At 40.9% G+C, this 21,582-nt stretch overlaps 1 protein-coding gene across 3 annotated transcripts in view; it reads right to left on the bottom strand.

The window, feature by feature from the left end:
* Positions 1-4,471: 4,471 nt before the first annotated feature.
* TRMU (tRNA 5-methylaminomethyl-2-thiouridylate methyltransferase) overlaps positions 4,472-21,582 on the bottom strand; it is a 28,537-nt gene continuing 11,426 nt past the window's right edge. For 2 of the 3 annotated variants that reach the window (XM_034767024.1, XM_034767025.1), the window contains exons 5-11: positions 18,269-18,441; positions 15,266-15,319; positions 15,088-15,154; positions 13,824-13,924; positions 8,521-8,665; positions 8,181-8,263; positions 4,472-7,188 (exon numbers count right to left, since the gene is read on the bottom strand). In XM_034767024.1, the coding sequence (XP_034622915.1) occupies positions 7,033-7,188; positions 8,181-8,263; positions 8,521-8,665; positions 13,824-13,924; positions 15,088-15,154; positions 15,266-15,319; positions 18,269-18,441 (779 nt within the window). In that variant the 3' untranslated portion in view covers positions 4,472-7,032. The remainder of the gene's footprint in view (positions 7,189-8,180; positions 8,264-8,520; positions 8,666-13,823; positions 13,925-15,087; positions 15,155-15,265; positions 15,320-18,268; positions 18,442-21,582) is intronic. The other variant, XM_034767026.1, reaches the window with a different exon arrangement.

The raw sequence follows: 21,582 nt of genomic DNA, 5'->3' as shown, positions 1-21,582 counted from the left end.
GTGAAAAGCAATATCCTCATTGTTGTTACTTTATGCTGTGTGCTCCATAATATCTGTGAAACAAAGGGAGAAAAGTTTCTGGCAGGGTGGGGGTGGGGGCAGATTGTCTGGCAGCCAATTTTGAGCAGCCAGACCCCAGGGCAATAAGAGGTACGCTGCATCTCCTTAAGGCTCTGAAAACTAGTTTAATCAATGACCCACAGTAATGTGACGTGTGTTATTCCTTACCTAGCTGTCCCCTTCATTGCACATACTCCGCTGTGAACTACACCCCTGCTAACCGCTGTGTGCTGAATGAATAAAGAGCCTTTTCTCCCCAAACCATTAATTTTTTATTATGCTCGGTGATGAGTGCTTTGTACTGATCCTTTCTGTTGTCTGGAATAAAATTTATAAATTCTGAGAGACTCATGTAATTATTGTGATCATACTTGGCCAGTTGGGCCTCACAGTTGACAATTCTCAATTGTAAGGTCGCTGCCAAGTATGCTTTACGGCTGAATAGGTTGGGTCATTTCCAGTCTTTATCATACAGGGTGTTCCTATAGTATTGTTGCTTACCCAGTTCGTTCACTGTGTCGATAACCAGTGAACGTGGTGGTGTGTGTGAGAAAAGGAATTCAGTGCCTTTGGCTGGCATGTAATATTTCTTATCTGACCTTTTACATGTGGGTGCAATCCCTGCTGGGGTTTGCCAAAGCAACTTCAGAGAGTCCATAATTGTCTCATTCATGGGGAGGGGGATTTTGGATGAAGCGGACGTGTATAGTATGTCCACCAGTTTGTGGTGAGATTCCTGGACCTCTTCCAGAGAGATGTCTAGGGAAGTGGCCACTCTCTTGTAAAGTTCCTGAAACTGCTTGAAATCGTCTGCAGTGGTGGGAGGTTGAGGCATAATCAATTGAATGTCAGGTGGTTCGTCTAGGTCCAAGAATTGCTCCTGTTCTTCAGCTCCATGTTGAGAGACAGCAGAAGGTGCCTTGGATGGCAATATGGGTGGCTGAGGTGTCCCACTTAGGGGGAAGAGTGGTGGGTACTGCCTGTTTCTGTGGTGGATATGGAGCCCATGGCTGCCAGAATGGCCATTGCGTTTGGAAGGGCATTGTGGACATCCAGGGTTGGCTGTACCAGGTTTAATTTGTAAATTTTACAGGGAAACCCATGCTTGGTGGGGCCTGTGTAGTGGGTGTAGCCACAGGAGAGGAAAGCTGGAGCAAGTACCCTATATTCTCCTCCCCACTAGAAAATTGTGTGAAGACTGTAGAGAACTGGGTTGGCTAAGTACCGAGTGTACCGTGGTACTGTTGGTACCAGGGAGAGGAGACTGTGGTACTGATGAGATAGATAAGTCTGTATGAGAGAGGAACTGCTGTGACGTGCCCAGTCCTGGTGGAATGAGGGAACTCAGTACTGTGTGTTGGTGTGAGCTTATGGGCACAGGTGTGTGGCTGGAATGCATAGTGCCAGCAGTAGGTGGCGATATTAGAACAGGGATGCTTGGTACCGATGTTTGTTTGTTGTTGTGGGTGCCGCAGCATGGGGTTTCACTTTCCCTTTGCTGCCTGTGTCAGGGCTCGACTACTTAGGAACTCTGGGTTTCTTGTTACCGTCGGTACCGGAGGGACCTGGTCTGTGGGTTGTTGGTACGGCCAGTGCAGTTGGTACCAGGAGTCTTTTGCCGCTATCGGAGCGCCTTTTCTTGGCCAACTCCAGAGTTGCGGATATGGAGCCCCCTTTCCTTGCCTTCTTGGTAAGTTGTTCAGGCTCTTTGCCTCTGAAAAAAGAGGTTTTATCTGAGGTGGCAGGTGGCGATTTCTGGCAGAGAGGAGTTCGTACCTCAGGCTCAGATGCCGGGCAAAGACTTCTCCATGAGGAGAAGCTTTATCTGTAAATCCCTGCCTTTTCTAGTGCGGGCTTTCAAGTTGTGGCAGTGTGAGCACTTTTGTGGTATGTGTCCCTCACGAGGTAAAGGACACACAGAGTGTCCGTCTGAGAGAGGTATTGAAAGCCGGTAAGTCGGGCTTTAAACACTGCACTAAGAACCGTATCTGGAGGGAGCGTATCTCTCAGTGATGTGGAGAGATAGATGCCACTGTGATTGGGGATAATGGAAACAAGGTCCCGTGAGTAAAAAAAAATATATTTTTTATATATTATATATATATATATATATATTTTTTTTTTTTTTTGAAGGGATGGGGATAAAGTAGGAAGGAAAAAGGCTATAATATTTGAACTAAGAACTGAGAACTACTGCTAAAGTAAAAAGGGCTTATTTCTAGCTGTGAGGCACTGCTGAGTACTCCAACTCAAACCAACGGCAGTAGAGAAGGAAGTTGGGTGTGTGGGGGTCACACAGCATTAGTTAACTGCCTGAAGCAGCGTGAGATGGGAACTGCACATGTGCGACCCAACCGGGCACTGCTACCTTAAATCTCCAGTTATGAGAGTAGGGGAGCAATGATACAAAGTGGATCACCCACAGGGACACTACTCAACAAAGAAAGTGTGGGTTGTGTAACCCAGAATTCACAAAAACGGGGGCAGATTACTTATCTAATTGCTTGCGATTTAAGGGCTAGCATTTAAAACTTCCCCCCATTTCTCCTAGGTGACCATATGCGATATCACTCTCCTGAGGGTAACAGAGGCAGAAAGAGAGCAGATGCTGCAAGCATCTGGGTACAGACCTGGTCCTTATGCTGCGTGCTGCAACGATGCCAGAAGAGTGAATACTGGAATGGCGTGGGAAAGTGTCCTATCGTGGTGGACGAAATAAGGCAGCCCTTCCCAGAAGCCTTCTGCAAAGGATTGCAGAGTCCCTCCATGAAAGTTTCCTAGAGATCTCAAGGGAGGATTCCCAGGCCATTCCCGGGCACATAAACGGTCTTTTTTGGAGAGCACCCTCTGTGTAGCTGGAGTGGTTGCTAATAATTTCTAAATTCAGATTCAACATTAAAAACCAACAACAAAGAGTCCTGTGGCACCTTAAAGACTAACAGATGTATTGCAGCATTAGCTTTCATGGGTGAATGCCCACTTCGTCAGACGCATACCACAAAAGCTTATGCTGCAATACATCTCTTAGTCTTTAAGGTGCCACAGGACTCTTTGTTGCTTTTTACAGATCCAGACTAACACAACTACCCCTCTAATATTAAAAATAATATTATAGGACCCCTACAGTTTGATTGAAAAGCTTTACTCACCATAGGTGCCTTCCCCAGCATCACGCTCCACCAACAATTGGTCTTGTGAGGGGATGGCCTCCAGAGTTAAAAAAAGTTCTTGGCTGTCAGAGATAATGGATCTTCTGCTTGCTTGCCACGCATTCACCTCCTCCTTCTCTTCAACAATGTCCTCCTCGTTGTTGCCCGGGGTTCCTGGGAGGTATCCATGGAGTGTTTTGAGGTAGTGGTGGGGTTGCCACCTAGAATCACATTCAGCTCCTCGTAGAAGGGGCATGTCTGTGGCTCAGAACCAGAGCAACTGTTCACCTCCCTGGTCTTCTTGTACGCTTGCTGAAGCTCCTTTATTTTCACGCAGCACTGCTGTCTCTCCCTGGTGTAGCCCTTCTCCCCCAGACCTTGTGCAGTTTTGGCATAGATGTTAACCTTTCTTCTGCTGGATCAGAGCTCTGCCTGCACAGACTCTTCTTTCCATACAACAATAAGATCCACTACATCCTGTGTGCTCCATGCTGGAGCGCGTTTGCAGCCTTGAGCATCCATTGTCAGCTGTAGACGAGCTTTCCACGCTGATCAAACAAGAAATGAAAATTCAAAAGCTCCCGGGGCTGTAACATCGGGGCAGCTGTCCCCTGTGTACCTGGCTGAAGTGCAGTGGAGTTGAAAGTGCTCTCCAGAGCAGTTACTGCAGAGCACTGTGGAACATTGCCTGTAGGCCAATTCATTAGAATTACACAGCACAGTGTTTACACTATCCCCATGTTGATACATGGATGTCGACTGAAGCGCAACGCCTCTTGTGGAGGTGAAGTACAGAAGTCGACTTTACAAGCCCTTTAGGTCAGCAGAAGGGACTCAGTAGTGTAGACATGTACATTATTAACTCGACCTAGTGTGGCATGTCGACCTAACTTTGTAATGTAGACCTCCCTTGTTCTCCTGTGAGGAAATAGGTTAGGAATTGACTTTTATTGGAGAAAGGAGCAAAGACACAGTTGGCATACAGTTCTCACTCTTTAAAAGTTCAGTATCAGGGGTGGGGGTGTTAAAAAGGAGCTTCCCTGGACAGAAACATTCTGGTGTTTAAAAACAGCACAACAGAAATTCAGTAATATTGTTCTCTCTTTCAAGGAGCCCAATTCCTCACAACTGGTCTTCTTTATTCCATTTATGTCCCTTAAAGCAACATGAATGGCTGGGAATTAATTTTTTTATACTTGATTAGTAGAAAGTATTTGTCCTCTTCAGGTTAAGTGGAAAGAATTCAGACTGAAGGGGAACGTTCGTTTCCATTTAAAAAATTACATTTATTTAAAAATAACTATTCTTTAGTCCAGATGAAAGGCAGACAAGGGTAATTACATTCAAGGGGGGGGACAAAAAGTGACTGTGGCACATTAGATGGATATAGTTTCCTAAAGAACTGATGCAAGACATACTTTGACAACTTTATGATATAAGTAACATCTAATTAAACCATGTTTGGCAGAATTGTTTCACTGTCATTGACACTATTACTTGTAAAAACTAAGGGTTGGGTCCAGAAAGATACTTAGGTGCCTAAACCTCACACTTGGGCACCTAAGTCCCAGTTTTAGCTCCACTATGTCCACAAAACTCCTGCTGAATCCTGTAGGTGTCTAAATTCATCCAGTGCCTAAGTTTTTAGAGTAAGAAGTTCCCACCATGCCTACATTCCTGCCTATGAGCAGGCACACTGCTGCCTCAGTCTAGGCATCCAGGTGCCTATATTCCGCCTAAGCCCCAGAGCAATTCATGAACCAGGGAGAGACAGATGTTTGGCTATCTAAGTCACATGCAGGGCTCAATCTGATAGGCATGCTCAGAGGCTGCCTACTGGATCTGTCCCACTCAAAATCTGGCCAGAGGAAGAGGTGGTACTGTCACTACCCATCTGATAAATTTTAGGTCAGTGTTTAAAGCACGCATCAGCGATGTGGAAGACCCAGGTTCAATTCACCCCTCTCTGCCTCAGGGCCAGGAACGATTTCAATAGGGGTCTCTCAGGTGTAGGCTCTCATCACACCCCCTTTGTCCCCAATGGGACAACTGATATTTCTGACAAGTGGTGGGTGCAGATTTCTTACAGGAAGGGCAGTTTGTTTGCTTCACACAGTTCACCTGAGTACAAGTGTCCTCAGCAAATCCACAGACTGGCAAGTAGCAGTTAGCAAGGAGAGTTTTCTGTTCATTTATCTCCCCTCTTTGGAGAAAAAGACAGAACTTTATTTTCCTTTGTTACTCTGAGCAGAGAACAGCAGCTCTTAAGCTGGCAATCAGGATATAGAAAGGGAAGTGTGTGTGGGAGGGGGGAAACAACCTGGTTACATATAATTTACTTTTACATTTGATGAAATAATCTATTTGTGATACAGCTTTCTAGATTTTCTCCTTAACTGGATAAAGAAAGAATTCTATACCCATCAGACTTCTACAGCCATTTGAAAAGTCTTACTTCGGTGCAGCTGTGTGTTAATGATAGTTAATTTATATGGTAATGTTAACTACAGGACTTGGCTTTTGTTAAGACTCACAATAAAGGAGCTATATAGCCATCTGAGGAGGTCTTCAGGATACAGTGGCTTGCTCCAATTCACTGTATCAAAAGTCTTGGGAGTTTTTGTTTTAAATAATAAACACATTTCATAATACCCTCCCATATAGTATGGCACCACGTTGATTTAGTATCTGGTCTATTTCCATGAATGCCAGCCCTCCCTCCCCAAAAGTTACTTGTATAACAAGATTTAATATAACAATCAAGTAAACATGAATTTGGTTTTAGTTACACACTGACAATGTACTCTCAGTGCTCCAAGGACACAGAATCCACAGTCCTTGCCTTGATTAGTTTATAAAATTATTTAAACTACAGTAAAATGGCATACCATTACTCAGTTTTATAAGAGATTGTTAGATGTATCAACACATTTACTTTCAAATCACTAGATTTCAAAACCTGAATTATGGTAAAAACTTAAACCATAACAACTAGCAGCATAAGATTCAAACAAGTGTAAAATACATATTGTAAAATTTATTGCAAGTGAAAAATAAATACCTATTGCTCACAGTTCATGCAAACTGCTGAACTTGAATGTAAGAGACAACACATCCTTCTCCGAAAGTCCACATGCACACAAACAAATTTAACATAAATCATGTATGCATTTTAACTATAGACAGCTAAAGTATTTTTAAAAATACTTTCAGTTGTACCTAAAAGAGAGGTTTAGGGTTTTGGGCATTTTTTAAATTAAAATAATTTTATATGCTGCTGCTACAGAGCAATTTTAGGAAATTAACGGTTTTATTACATATTGAAAATTCATTAATAAGGAGTTCTCTACCACAAGGCTGATATCACAGCATAAGAAACAGAGGGGAAAGCAGCTTTTTCAAGCTGTAGAAACTTTCATAAATTTCTAGAACAGAGTAGTACATAAACAGTGTATTTATATTAGAATGACTCTAACATTAAATACTTGGTTTACAGTTAACCCCATTCTGAAAACATGAAAATGCTGATCTTGAAACTGCCAGGATGTCTCTCATCCAGTCATGCCCATCTTTTTGTATACTATGTTTCTGTTACTTATTTGAAGTATCTGACTGACCTCTTTTAATGAAACCATATCAAAACTGTTTTTTGTCCAAAAACCCTCTCAGGTATCATCAGTCAAATACTATGACAGGACTGTCATAATTCAACCTTTAAAAGTTATAGTTTGTCAGAGAAAATGTGTTTGTGCATGTGTTGTTGTTCTCCTTATTTTAAGGCTCCAGTTTCCCAAAAGTCTATCAATCAAGAAAAATGCATGAATTACGTTGCTGGTTCTAACTTCTTGATCTCCTCTGCTAACAAATGCCTTGAATCCTGCTCTCTGCTTTTGCCCTGTTGTAAGGTGTACACTGATGGGCCCAGCCTCATGATTTTTCCACTGCCAAGGCACTCGTCACCCTTGTAGAACACAGCAAACTAGAAGACAAACACAGCAACAGTCTTTAGAGCACTGGCAAGGTGGCATGCTGAGAGACTGACCAATAAGAAGGGAGATCTCCCTGAATAGTCACGATCATATTAAATTTATTCCCTTGTATTTGCTCTGACCACATTACATAAAATGGGAGTATAAAGAGAATGAACAAATGGATAGAATTGTTGACTCACAGGAGTATAAATATAAAAGTTGATGGAAATTCCATCATGAAATTTTACAATATTACATGAAAAATCAATGGTAAGATAGTTATTTTAATTCTTTTTCTTGATGATGGAATCTCTTTTTAGTTATTATGTAATACTTTTTGTTTGAAAAGCTTTTCAATAAGGGGCTGTAGTCACATAAGTAGAGTATATCATTTTCACAGGAGCCTCTTCAAAAGGCCGTGTTATACAGTCTATAGTGTGGTACTGAACTCTTAACTCTTTGTGTGATGTGAAAGGCTGTTATGTTACCTACCAATGTTTAATTTTTCTTTTCACTTTTATGCTGGGACATATGAATCTGTCAGAAGCAGATAACCTCTGGACATACAAAAATCAATAGTACTCCCCCAATCAAACATTAAATATGAAAGTCAGTATCACAAAGTTTCTAATGAGCAAATTACTAACCAAACTCCTGATTCAATTTGTGTATGTATTTAGACCCATAACAGATTCAGTTTCTGCTTACAGGGTCTGATCCAAAGTCCACTAACATCCAAGGGAATATTTACATGTATTGCAATGGGCTTTAGAGAGGCCAAAAGTTTCTAAATCAAGTTTCTTGCATTTTAGTTTTTGGAGAAAACTTTCTGAATGTTAATAAAATAACTGAGTGATGATTTAGATAGCCTGAAACAACAGTTCTGCAAAACTGGGTGGATGAACATTCTGAAATTCTTCTAACTGATGTTATGCAGTTAATAAAACACAGGATACTAGTAAATAGAAATTAAAAGAGAACCAATTCTGGCAACACTTACTTGCCCTGGTGTAAGAGCTCTTATTGGCTTGACGAGTGTCACCCACACTGTCCCATCTTGGTTTAGAGTTAACATGGAAGGCACTAAAAAGAGAAAGTTGTTAAACAGCCAGCTAGCTCACCCTTATATTCACAAATAAATAACTAGTTTTTCACTGGCTTAAACAAGTCTAATGAGTGAAGATGTCTCCAAAAATAATGCTTTTTAAGTCTTTAAAAAATGGAAAAGTATCATTAGCACAAACATTTTTATCTACTTGTGAGAAATTATATTAGACCCTATTTCAATCTATCACCCAAATCAGAATTTGAATAGATTTAAATGTACAAAGTTTAATCACCTAGTGCCATCTGATGCTGAAACCTGAAAGTACACTCCATCATTTTGTCCCTAATTAGCTCAGCAGGAGGTTCCTCTGCAATCCAGTGCACACGGTTTGTCCGCAGTAGGTCTCTATACAGTGCAGGGTGATCTGTAGATGGTGCCTTAAAGTACAACATTTTTGTTTAATACCAATGTTTATGCCAGATATTACATAACTGTTGTGAATGAAAGCATAGATTTCAGAAAAACATCAAGGCATATCACAATAAAATCTAATCCACTAGTAAAGCAAGTAGATGTTAGATTCTAACCAGCTTCCTTAAATCTTTCATGAAAAAAATATGCCATAGCAAATCTGAATTACTATTCAGCGTCATGCTCCCTTCACCCCCCAGTCATGTCAGCTCATTTGTGCACTTCTCCCACACAATCCTCACCAGCCCTTTCTCCATGCTGACCCTTATGCAGTATTATCCTCGTTATCTTTTCTTCATCCAAATCCCTTTCTAAGATTCACTTCTTCCTTGATATCCATTAAAAAACAAATTGATATTAAAAAAAAAAAAAAAAAAGAAATTGAGAAATCAAGATGTGCACATGCTTATAATGAGGAAATGTGATTTGTTGTTGTGCCCTTGTCCTTATTCACCCATTCCCCACTCTACTGATTTACCCTCACTTGTCACATCATATTTAACAGACTGTAAGCCTTCTAGGGGTGTGGACCACGTCTTATTTACCATTTGTTCTAAAAAAGTGACCCTCATATTTTTGAGTGCTGTAATGTAACAAGCTCCCAACTATCACAACCATCATTACCAATCATAAGACACCAAAGATGTTCAGACTTTAAATCTATGCTATTCTATTGATTAATTAGCATTGGGTGATAGAAGACAAATGCCAATTCATATGACACACTACCTCTGGAAGGAATTTTTGAGAAGTAGGTAAAGCATAATGAGTTAAAAAAAACATGTCACTGGAGGTGCTCCTCAAGCTATTATTTTGTCCTTCTGCCAGTGACATAAGGGAGAACACCACAAATCTGAGTAGTCAGGAATCCAAGCTGCAACCAAGAGGAGGTTCTTACATCAGTGTCTCTAAGGCATGAAATAATTCTCTTATGCTCATTTCTCTCCTTCTCATCCCCTTTTTAGTTTACAGTGCTGTCTTAAGAAAGCACATCTGCTATAATGAAACACTCCAGAGAAAGAAAAACAACATCACTAGCCAATTAGAGAACCAAACATTGCACAAAACATTAGTGATGTTAGGGTGCTTCAGAATGCTGGAGAATACTACATGTTGACTGGTCAGTAAGGCAGAAATTATTTATGGAGCTATATCTTGTCTGTTTTTACAGAGAGGTGAAACTGTACTACCGTTTAATACTTCATTTTCTAGCAACTTGCTATGCCAATATAATAAATTAAATGTTTTAGATAAAGTATTATGTATTGTGCCACAGTGGCTGTATGAAAAACCACCAGCATTTTGGAGTAGTACATTGGAGGATGATTGCCAATAGTTTGGAACATACTTCAAGCTAAAATCTCTAACAACTTTCTACTAATCAGAAGCCAAATTTTTGGACAGGATGTATAAAACCTGTTAATGCTATATCAGTTGGTAGCTTTTGTTTCTCTTTTAAATGGGAAAGAGAAGACTTCTACATAGATTAGAATCAGGGCTGGCCTTACCATGAGGTGAACTGAGGCGGACGCCTTAGGTGCCAGTCTGTGGGGGCAGCACCACTAGGACCCAGAATGTAGCAAATTGTGTTTGCTGCTGGTGCATACGTATTCTCTCTGCTCTAGATGCACAGAGATGGTGGAGTGCTGTGCTTGAGGAAGGAGGGCACAAGAGACGTAACAGTCAGGCAGGAGAAAAGGTGAGAGGGAATAACAGAAAGCAGCAGGAGCTGCAGAGAGAAAGAGGAGGAGGAGCCTCTTATGTACTTCTCTAGAACCCCCAGGAGCCTGGACTGATTAACACCAGCTTCTCAGGGAGCTTCCTGTTTCCTGCAGTTTCCCTGAACCCACTTGAGGAGAAAAGGCAGTCAATTGAAGTAGTAGGAGCCAGTTAGGCCCTTAAGACACCGATATCTTCCCTCACTCAGGCCTTGCTACCAGCCTGCTTATTTGTCCCCTTCAACTGAGTGTTGAAAGCCACTATAGCTGGCACAGAACAGCAGTCATGACTGAAAGAAGAAAATGCCCCTCTGGGGCAGCATTCAGAAAAAGAAAGCAAGCAAAGGAAGCTTTTCTATCTAAGCAGGAAGGAGCTCTCCTGAGATACATTGACACAAATGTTCACGGTGAGCCTTCCGGCCCCAGTGAGGATGTGAGTGGTGAGGAGATGCCTGATCTTCCAGTTAGTCAGAGTGCAGGTGACCTGGTAGCTACTGCAGCATCCATACCTCCATCTCAATGTGGATGAAACCATGCACATTCCTGAAGAGAAGTGTAAATCAGACAAGAGTGTGGTGGAGGCGCAAGAAATAGCTGCTGCCTTAAGTCTAGATGACCCAGGACTGTGGACCCATTTGAGCAGTAGCCTGAGGGACTTCCTTGGGCCACAGCACGTGAAAAACTTCATGTTCCCAAAAACAATGAAAATAGAAGTTTCCATCCAACATATTACTGGTGTAAAATCCCCAATGGTGACAAAGTGGAGAGGCCATGGCTTATGTACTCAAAAACCCAGAATGCTGCATACTGTTTTTGCTGCAAATTCTTCCAGTCTAACGTTCCAGCCACATTGGGTTCTACAGGAACACAGGACTGGAAAAATCTGGCATGCCATGAGAAGGCAGCAAATCACCAGAGAGCATTCCATAGGTGGAAAGAACTTGAGCTGAGACTAAGGTTAAAGGCCACCATAGATGATCAGCATCAAGAGAAGATTGCATCAGTCTCTCTTTACTGGCAAAATGTTCTGAAAAGGCTCATTGCCATTGTGAGAATGCTTGCTACCCAAAACCTAGCACTGCGTGGCACTTCAGATCAGCTGTATGTGCCAAACAATGAACACTCCCTTAAAATTGTGGAGCTGATGGCGGAGTTTGATGCTGTACTACAGGAGCATCCAAGAAGAGTCACCACCCAAGAAATGTACACACACCACTACCTTGGAAAAACAATTCAAAATGAGATCATACAGTTACTGGCAACAAAAGTCAAATAGAAGATTGTGGCAGATCTGAAGTCAGCAAGATATGACTCTGTTATTCCAGACTGCACACCTGACACCAGCCATATGGAACAAATGACTTTAATGGTGTGTTTTGTAACAACAACAGAACCTAGTGAAAATGTCCCAGCAATGGTGACTGTCAGAGAGCATTTTCTAGAATTTACTCACATTGATGATACTACAGGAGCTGGTATGACAATGTGCTTCTTAAAAGCTGGAAGATACAGGTAATTGTGATAGCTGACATGAGAGGTCAGGTCTACGATAATGGTGCCAACATGAGAGGAAAGAACAGAGGAGTGCAGACACTGATCCGAGAGTTAAACTCTTGAGCTTTTTTTGTCCCATGCAGTTCTCATTCACTGAACATGATGGTCAGTGATGCAGCAGCAGCAGCTTCTAGTGAGGCTGCTGAATTTTTTAATGTAATTCAAAGCATCTATGTATTTTTCTCTGCATCAGCTCATCAATGGCAAATTTTGAAGCAACATCTGGGAACATCCTCTCTGACACTGAAACCACTGAGTGCCACACAACGGGAAAGTCGAGTGGAGGCGATAAAGCCTATCAAACACCAAATTGGGAAGATAGATGATGCCATAGTTGCCATTACGGAGGATAATGCTATGACAGGAACTGTTCGTGGGAGAACAGTGGAAGAGGGAAATGGAATCACCAGAAACATACATAACTTCAAATTTCTGTGTGGCTTAGTGCTGTGGAATGACATACTGTTTGAAATAAATGTTGTAAGCAAGAGACTCCAAGGTGTCAACCTTGATATATCTGGAGCAATGGAACAACTGGACAAAGCAAAGTCAGAACTACAGTCTTACCGGTCAGATGAGGGATTTCAGAATGTTCTTAAGAGCACGCAGAAGTTGGTAGAGGAACTTCACACTGAAGCTATTTTCCCACCCATTCAACACTACAAGAGTCACCGAAGAAGACGACATTTTGATTACGAGTCATGGGATAATCCCATAAGAGACTCCAAACAACAATTCAAAGTTGAATTCTTTAACCAGGTGCTAGATTGTGCAATACAGTCAGTTGAAGAACATTTCATGCGGCTCAAGGAACACAGCAGTATATTTGGGATGTTGTATGATATTCCAAAACTCCTCAGGATACCTGAAGGCCTACACCAGCAATGCAGGGCACTAGAGACAGTGTTGACACATGATGACATGTGCGATATTGATGCGAGTGATTTAGGTGATGAACTGAAAGCCCTTTCCAAATGCTTTTGTTGCTCTGTGCATACTTCTAAAACGTCCTGTCACAGATGCCAGTGGAGAATGCAGCTTCTCCAAGCTGAAGTTAATAAAAACACATCTACACTCCACAATGACACAGGAGAGGCTGGTCGGTCTTGCAACCATCTCAATAGAGCATGAGCTGGCCCTGACTGTGGACCTTCAGGAAGCAGTTCAAATCTTTGCAACCAAGACGACACAGAAAGCACCACTTTGATTATTCAAACAGATAAAAATGCCAGTATTTACTATACAGACAAGTATCAGAGGGGTAGCCATGTTAGTCTGAATCTGTAAAAAGCAACAGAGGTCCTGTGGCACCAGAAGTATTGGGAGCATAAGCTTTCGTGGGAAAGAACCTCACTTCTTCAGATGCAAGAAGTGAGGTTCTTAGAAATATTGGGAGCATAAGCTTTCGTGGGTAAGACCCTCACTTCTTGCATCTGAAGAAGTGAGGTTCTTTCCCACGAAAGCTTATGCTCCCAATACTTCTGTTAGTCTTAAAGATGCCACAGGACCCTCTGTTGCTTTATACAGACAAGAAAAGTTAACTTTCAAATGCCTGAACAGCAAATGTAAGTGTTACTTAAAATTTTTGAACAAGGCATTTTGAGTTGCTAGTTCTCCTTTATTGGGGTAGGCAGCAGAGCAGTACCATGAGAGGAGTAGAACAGGAAGAAGGCAGAATTGAGACCTTTCAAATTTTTGGCTCAAGTGAGGGGGCATGGGAGTGTCATTTGAGCTCCTCGCCTCAGGTGCCAAAATGTTGTGGGCCGGCTCTGATTAGAATCATATTCTTTTCAGTAGGAATCATGCAATGCCTGCATTAATCTCACACAGTATCAGTGTAAATAAAACTTACCACAAAGATATTTCCTGAGGTTACATCTTTGTCAACAACAAACCACGCTTTACTGAGGCCACTTTGCTTGGCCCTCTGGCCTATTGTATACAGGAAACAACCTAAAGAAATATGAAAATTTAACACTGGTAACACCCCCCTAACTCTTTAGTTTCATCAATCAAAATATTTCAAATGCATAAATCCTTCTCTTCAAAAGTTTAAGTATACCACTGAGCAAAAAGTGTCTAATTTTCTTATATTTTGAAAGTTAAAGAGACTCCATAAACTTGAAAAAGTTTTTATCTTAAAAGTCTATATCTGCTGTTGTGACCAATACCCCAAAGACCACTATAATTGAAATAAATTAAGAGAAAAACCATCAGTATTTCAGCTTGTTTAGTTTGTGAATTTGATAAATGTGTCTTGTCAGTTTCATGGTTTTAATGAGTCGGTTTCACTTCCTATTACATTCACTAACTTGACATCAGATTTTCATGCACTGGCTTGTGGGATCTTAGGTGTAGGCTCTTTTGCAGGCCTTGGAAGAGTGTTTACCAGTAACAGAATCTGAAACTGAAGAGGCAACAAGCAGATGTTCACAGAGAGGAAGGGAGGGGAAAAGGAGAGGTGAATTTGGGCATATTTGGTGCTGGTGTTCTGTAACTGCCCAAAAAAACCTTTTGTGCATCACAACCTGCATTAATTTATTTTTAAAAGAATTTAAATTTTCTGGATGTTTAAAAGGGTGCTCTATCAGAAAATGGAATTGAAACTCAGTGATTTAAAAAAAATCAAGTTGACAGTATTCCTTTAGCATAAAATTAATGAGGACCTAGTGACAACAAAGTAATCCAAAGTATCAGTGGTGCTAGGCAATAATTATGTTTTTTCTTTTTATTGCAATATAAAACTAATATAAAAACTAGAGACAGGCCAAAGCCCGTTACAGGGTTAATGGATCTTCTATGATTCATTAGGCATACCAAAACAGAACAGGATTATAGACCTTTAGAATTTTACAGAACTAGTCTTTCCAAATAAAATAGCATTGTTATATATTACACAAATGGTTTATTTATAATATATGGAGATATACTATCTCATAGAACTGGAAGGAACCCTGAAAGGTCATCGAGTCCAGCCCCCTGCCTTCACTAGCAGGACCAAGTACTGATTTTGCCCAGATCCCTAAGTTGCCCCCTGGGTTTAGCAGGCCTATGCTGAAACCACTGAGCTACCCCTTCCCCCTAAAATCAATTAGCTAGGAAAGGCAGCTGCTTACCTTTGTGTGTTCCTATCACCTTGTTATCTTCAATGGAAATAAAGTTACCTGGACGAGGTTCTAAATACTACAAGAAAGAAAAATATCTGTGTAAAAGATCTTTCCCCAGGCCACATTACAAATTACTAGGGAAATCAGAACAGAAGTTTATGAATTCCCCAGATCTAATGTTACTTGCCTCAAGAATGAAGTTTTCAAAATTTCTTTCACCAATGAAACAGATTCCCATACTCTAAAAAATAAAATGAATGCACACTATAAAAAAGCAGAATGAATCATTTGAAAATCCTAATGTCAGAACATTCATTATCAGTACAGCAAGGATTTACCCTCCCATGCACCTAGAAACATGCTAGGTGCCTCACAGAATGATTACAAAAATTGCTGCCCCAAAGAGCGCACAAACTAAATTCCATATAAGTGAAAATCATAAGTGCAGGAAAGAGGAGAAAGACACGGGTGACAATAAGCTCACGTGGTTACTCAGTAAGACATGAACACATCTTGATGACTGTGTTGCATGCATATTTAAAAAAAGTGACCTGTCCTTTACCTTATGATACAATACTAAACATAGACTCATAGACTCATAGACTCATAGACTTTAAGGTCAGAAGGGACCATTATGATCATCTGGTCTGACCCCCTGCATGTTGCAGGCCATAAAACCGTCCCTACCCCTTCCCTGGACTCTGATGTTGAAGTCCCCAATCCTGTTTTAGGTGACTTCAATTGGCAGAAACCCTCCTGCTAGAGATCCCTGCCCCATGCTGCGGAGGAAGGCGAAAAACCTCCAGAGGCTCAGCCAATCTGCCCTGGAGGAAAATTCCTTCCCGACCCCAAATATGGCGATCAGTAAGACCCCGAGCATATAGGCAAGAGTCTCCAGCCTGACCCCTGTCAGCCATTATACAATTTACCTACCATTTCTTGGTTTTCCTTGACTACTATGTTTTACCATTAAACCATTCCCTCCATAAATTTATCTAACTTAATCTTAAAACCAGACAGGTCCGTCGCCCCCACCGTTTCCCTCGGAAGGCCGTTCCAATATTTCACCCCTCTGACGGTCAGAAACCTGCGTCTAATTTCAAGCCTGAACCTCCCCACGGCCAGTTTATATCCATTCGTTCTCGTATCCACATTAGTACTAAGCTGGAATAATTCTTCTCCCTCCCTCGTATTAATCCCTCTAATATAGTTAAAGATAGCAATCATATCCCCCCTCAGCCTTCGCTTTGTCAGACTAAACAACCCAAGCTCCTCTAGTCTCTTTTCATACGACAGGTTTTCCATTCCTCTGATCATCCTAGTGGCCCTTCTCTGCACCCGTTCCAGTTTAAGTTCATCTTTTTTAAACATGGGAGACCAGAACTGCACACAGTACTCCAAATGAGGTCTCACCAGCGCCTTGTACAACGGAAGCAGGACCTCCTTATCCCTACTAGATATACCTCGCCTAATGCATCCCAAGACAGCATTGGCTTTTTTCACCGCCACGTCGCATTGTCGACTCATAGTCATCCTGCAGTCTACAAGGACCCCTAGGTCCTTCTCCTCTTCCGTTACTTCTAACCAATGCGTCCCCATCTTGTAACTAAAATTTTTATTAGTCATCCCCAAATGCATCACCTTACACTTTTTACTATTAAATTTCATCCTATTCCTGATACTCCAATTCACAAGCTCATTCAAGTCTCCCTGCAGGATATCCCTATCCTCCTCCGAATTTACAACGCCTCCCACCTTCGTATCATCCGCAAACTTTATCAGCCCACTCCTGCAATCGGTCCCGAGGTCAGTTATAAATAAATTAAATAAAATGGGTCCCAAAACCGAACCTTGAGGCACTCCACTAGTAACCTCCCTCCAACCCGACAGTTCACCCTTTAATACGACCCGCTGCATTCTCCCCATTAACCAATTCCTTATCCACCTCTGGATTTTCATATCGATCCCCATGTTTTTCAGTTTAACCAATAATTCCTCATGGGGTACAGTATCAAACGCTTTACTGAAATCCAGTCACTGAAGCCTAGATACACAATGGTTCTTAAAAAGAACAGGAGTACTTGTCCACGAAAGCTTATGCTCTAATAAATTTGTTAGTCTCTAAGGTGCCACAAGTACTCCTGTTCTTTTTGCGGATACAGACTAACACGGCTGCTACTCTGAAACCTGTCAAATGGTTCTTAAGCACCTGAACCTCAGATTTAGGTACTTAAGTACCATATTTAGACTCAACTCTGATCCACAAAACTCTTGCTCAGCTGCTGTCTAATCCTGTAATCCAGGAGAAGCCCTAGCTGTTTTGTTGGCCAGGGTGGAAAATTACTTCCGCACTTTTCACTGCAATGCTTAAGCATCTCTGCAGATTTGTTCTTCTTTCTTTCTAAAACGACATCACCTAAAAATCCTATATTACAATCCTCAGACAACTGCATAGTAAAAAACTGCTTGCTATGAAGATAAGTACAAGTACTAAAAACAAGAAGGAACATAATCAGGAACATACCAGCTGCTTACATTCATACTCCAAAAGATCACACCATAAAATATTAGTTCCTTAGCTATGGAAACAGAACTACCCTTGTGAAAAAAGTGACCTAGGGAAAAAAAAAATCTGACACCAATCTATACCAATGCATCCTGCAACACAACTATAATAAATTGGAGATACAGAGAACCATGGTGAAATAAATCATTAGCTATCTCTGTGACTTGTGCTGGTTGGAAACAGGCCACATCCATCTCCTCAGTCCTCAGAGCTACAATGGTAGAGGAGCTTTTTAAAACCAACCAACAAAAAAAAAAAAAAAATTAAAATATCCAGGCTAAGTACATTGGGACAGCTAGACAACTGCGTAAACAATGCAAAACTCAATTTACAGCCCAAATATTTTTGTTTGTTTGTTTTTAATTAATGGAGATATCCTATCTCCTAGAACTGGAAGAGACCTTGAAGGTCATCGAGTCCAGCCCCCTGCCTTCACTAGCAGGACCAATATATTCTATTATGTTACTCAAATAATTTGACTGAATTTGATGCAATGTAATTAAAAAGAAACTATGACTATATTTAAAGTTTACCTAATAAGTATTAATGTTTATAACATATAAATCAGAAAAAGAATGGTTTAGAGATAAATATAAATCAAAAGTTTAATAAGTGTTACCATGCCTCTTTTCTCTTTAGCACATGATGAAATTCGTGTTCTGCTGCTATCTTCTTTACAAAATCTTTTGTCAATCCTCCTAAAGGAAAAATGGTTCTCCTCAAAGCATCTTGTGAAATCTGACTGAGGAAGAAGGTCTGGTCTTTCAAGTGGTCAGCTCCTTTAAGAAGTTTTACAGCTGCAAGGTACCAAATACACAAGATATTTCAATGTTACATAGCTTAACTCCTACTATTTACATAGAAGTTTAGTTAAAATTCGGCCTAAAACAAGAACTTCTACTATAAACACATCTTAGCAAGTTTTCTCATTGCACTCAACAGAAAACATCTGGAGCACTTTTTACAATCTAGATATTGCTCCATTTCCCAATATTGCATCTCTTCTTCAATTTTACAAGAAGAAATGGGGATTAAAACTGATTACTCAAACTAACAGGAACACCTGTCCAAAACCTCATAATGTTTGACTTATGACACCCAACATTCCAAATATTTGGTTTTGCCTGTTTATTATGGTCTTAAACATTTTAATAAAATGATAAAATTTTCCAAGAATTTTCAACAATTTAGAATATTTTTATAATATTTTTCTTGAAAACTACTTCCTACCAAAAAGAGCTACACAGATTTTGATTTTGTATTTTGCTGAACCTCTGTTTCTTTTACATCACGGTGAATTTTCCTGGTAAGAAAAGCAATAATATAAATTAATATTTGGAAAAAAATCACTGTTTGTAAATGTAGAAAGAAGTAATATTAGCTAACAGTGTTGTATCTTGTTTTTCAAAAAAAATGTTAGGCCAAATTTGCTCAAAGTCACACTGATGTAAATCCACATTAATGTCACTGGAGGCATTCCAGCCCTACAGCAGTACCACAAAACAGAATTGGACTTTTTTATACAAATGATCTACAGATTGCCTCCCAACAGCACAAATGACTTGATCCTGTGTTATATATGTAATAATTATGATCTATGAGGTCAGCCTTCATCACATAGTTATACTGTAATTTTCAGTCATATTCTATCCATTTGGATAAGAACTAGTCTCCATCATAGCTCTGGAATTTCATGGCTAACACATCGATGTGCCTTTTGTTTCAAATGACTGAGAAACAGTTTTGAGATACTGGTCAGTCACATCTAATAATAGAGAGTCTCCACAATAGGTCTGGAAACACACTTAGAATACCACATTCATGGTGATAGACAGTTAAGAGATGTCACAAAACATGTGTTGGAAAGTGGGGTTTCTCCCTGTCCTGGAAAATTCTGACTTTCCAGGAAAAAAAAAAAAAATTAAACCCCCAAAACTTTCAGCTGAAAACTTTCAATTTGGAAATGCTAGCACAGTGCCTCATGGGAGCTGTAGTTTGGGATCCTTGTGCCCCCATTTACTTTTATGGGACAGACACCATGAACTGGACTGCATCTCCCAGCTTACATCCTTTGAACTCCACTGAAACTACTTGTGCCAAAGTCTCTACTGACCTCTTCCTAGACAAATCTCAGAACTAGTACTCCAACCTCAGGGTCCTCGACCTGTCAGCTGCCTTTGATACTGTTGACCATGTTGTTCTTCTTGAAATCTTGTCCCCCCTGGGCTTCTGTGACTCAGTCCTCTCCTAGTTCTCCTACATCTCTAATCTCTCCTTCAGAGCATCCTGCAGAAGATCCTTCTTAGCCTTCCTCCAACTGTCTCTGGGGATTCCACAGGACTTGGTCTCCTCCTCTTCTCCCTCTACACTTACCTCCGAGTAATCTAATCTGAAGACACAAATAAAACCACCATCTATATGCTGATAACACATTTATCTTTCAGGTCTATTCTAGAAGTGCCTTCTTCTGGTCTATAAGTACCTATATGGGACACAAATATTTGATAATAGGCTCTTCAATCTAGCAGAGAAAGCTATAACATGATCCAATTGCTGCAACTTGAAGCTAGACAAATTCAGACTGGAAACAAGGGATACATTTTTAACAGTGAGTAATTAACCATTTAGGACAATTTCCCAAGAGTTGTCATGGATTCTCCATGACTGGCAGTTTTTAAATCAAGATTGGATGTTTTTCTAAAAGATATGATCTAGGTCTAGGAATTATTTTGGGGAAGTTCTATGGCCTGTGTCATACAGGTGGTCAGACTAGATGATCACAATTGTACCTTCTAGCCTTGGAATCTATGAATCCATCCACACAGCTAAAACTCTCATCCAGACTCTTCTGATGTCATGTTTCAATTACTGTAACATCCTTTTCTCTGGCCTTGACAAATGTAATTATGTCCCATTCCTAGCCATTTAGAATGCTGCTGCAAACATAATTTTCTTATCTAGTCACTTGGACCATATCACCCGTCTCTCTGGATCCCTCCACTGGCTCACGCTTCTCCATGGTATTCAATATAAGCTACTTTCTTCACTTTGAAGGCCTTTCATGGCTCTGCTTATTTCTACCCTACCTATCGTCTCTCATTTTACTCCAGTGGCAATTCTGCGCCAATGCTCCTGCACAGAATTCGCAGATTTCTTTGCTTCCCACACCCAGATTGCCCCCCACAGAACCCTCTCGCCCCACACCTGGATCCTGCTGGGCTGAGCCTGCCTGCCCACACCTGGTGCTCTGGGCGCAGAGGGTCAGGGCTCCGGGGTGTTTCTGGGGAAGGCCCAGCAATTATGCTGTATCAGGTGCAGCCTCATCACTGAGTCTATGTCCCGGGGGCAGGGCGTGGGGACAAGAGTGCGGCTGCAGGGTGATCTCCCAACTCTGTGCAGCCAGTAGCCTGTGCATCCCACTGCCATGCTGGAGCCTCCACATTTATTTATTGACAAATAACATTTGCAGAATTTTAAACTATTGTATGCAGAATTTTTATTTTTTTGGCACTGAATTTTTATTTTTTGGTGCAGAATTCCCTCAGGTGTATCATTTGCTATTGAAATGTTGACTCCCATGTCCAACTGGCCTATGATGTCAGCCTCCATTACCCACTTGTTAAAATTTGTAAAAAACATCTTCACACTTTCTCCTATCCTGCATCTCATGCTTGGGAGCAGCTCTCCCATCAACATCTGCAAACTCTCTCATTATCCTTCTTAAAATTTGCTGTGATGGCTATAAAAAACTTGACAATAGTTAGGCTGCTGGTGTGTTGAGACCACTGCCTGTCATATTGACCACTGTTGTCCTGTTGTTTCCTTGTACTCCCCCATCTGTCTGTATCCATCTGTTGTTTCTTGTCTTTGACTTAAGATTTTAAGCTCTTTAGGACAGAGACCATCTTTTTGTTCTGTTTTTGTACAGTCCTTCCCAA

Source organism: Trachemys scripta, chromosome 1 (assembly GCF_013100865.1).
Source record: "Trachemys scripta elegans isolate TJP31775 chromosome 1, CAS_Tse_1.0, whole genome shotgun sequence".
Classification (NCBI taxonomy): Eukaryota; Metazoa; Chordata; order Testudines; family Emydidae; genus Trachemys; species Trachemys scripta.
Note: the sequence above shows the minus strand (reverse complement) of the source record. Positions and strands in the feature narration are given on the sequence as shown.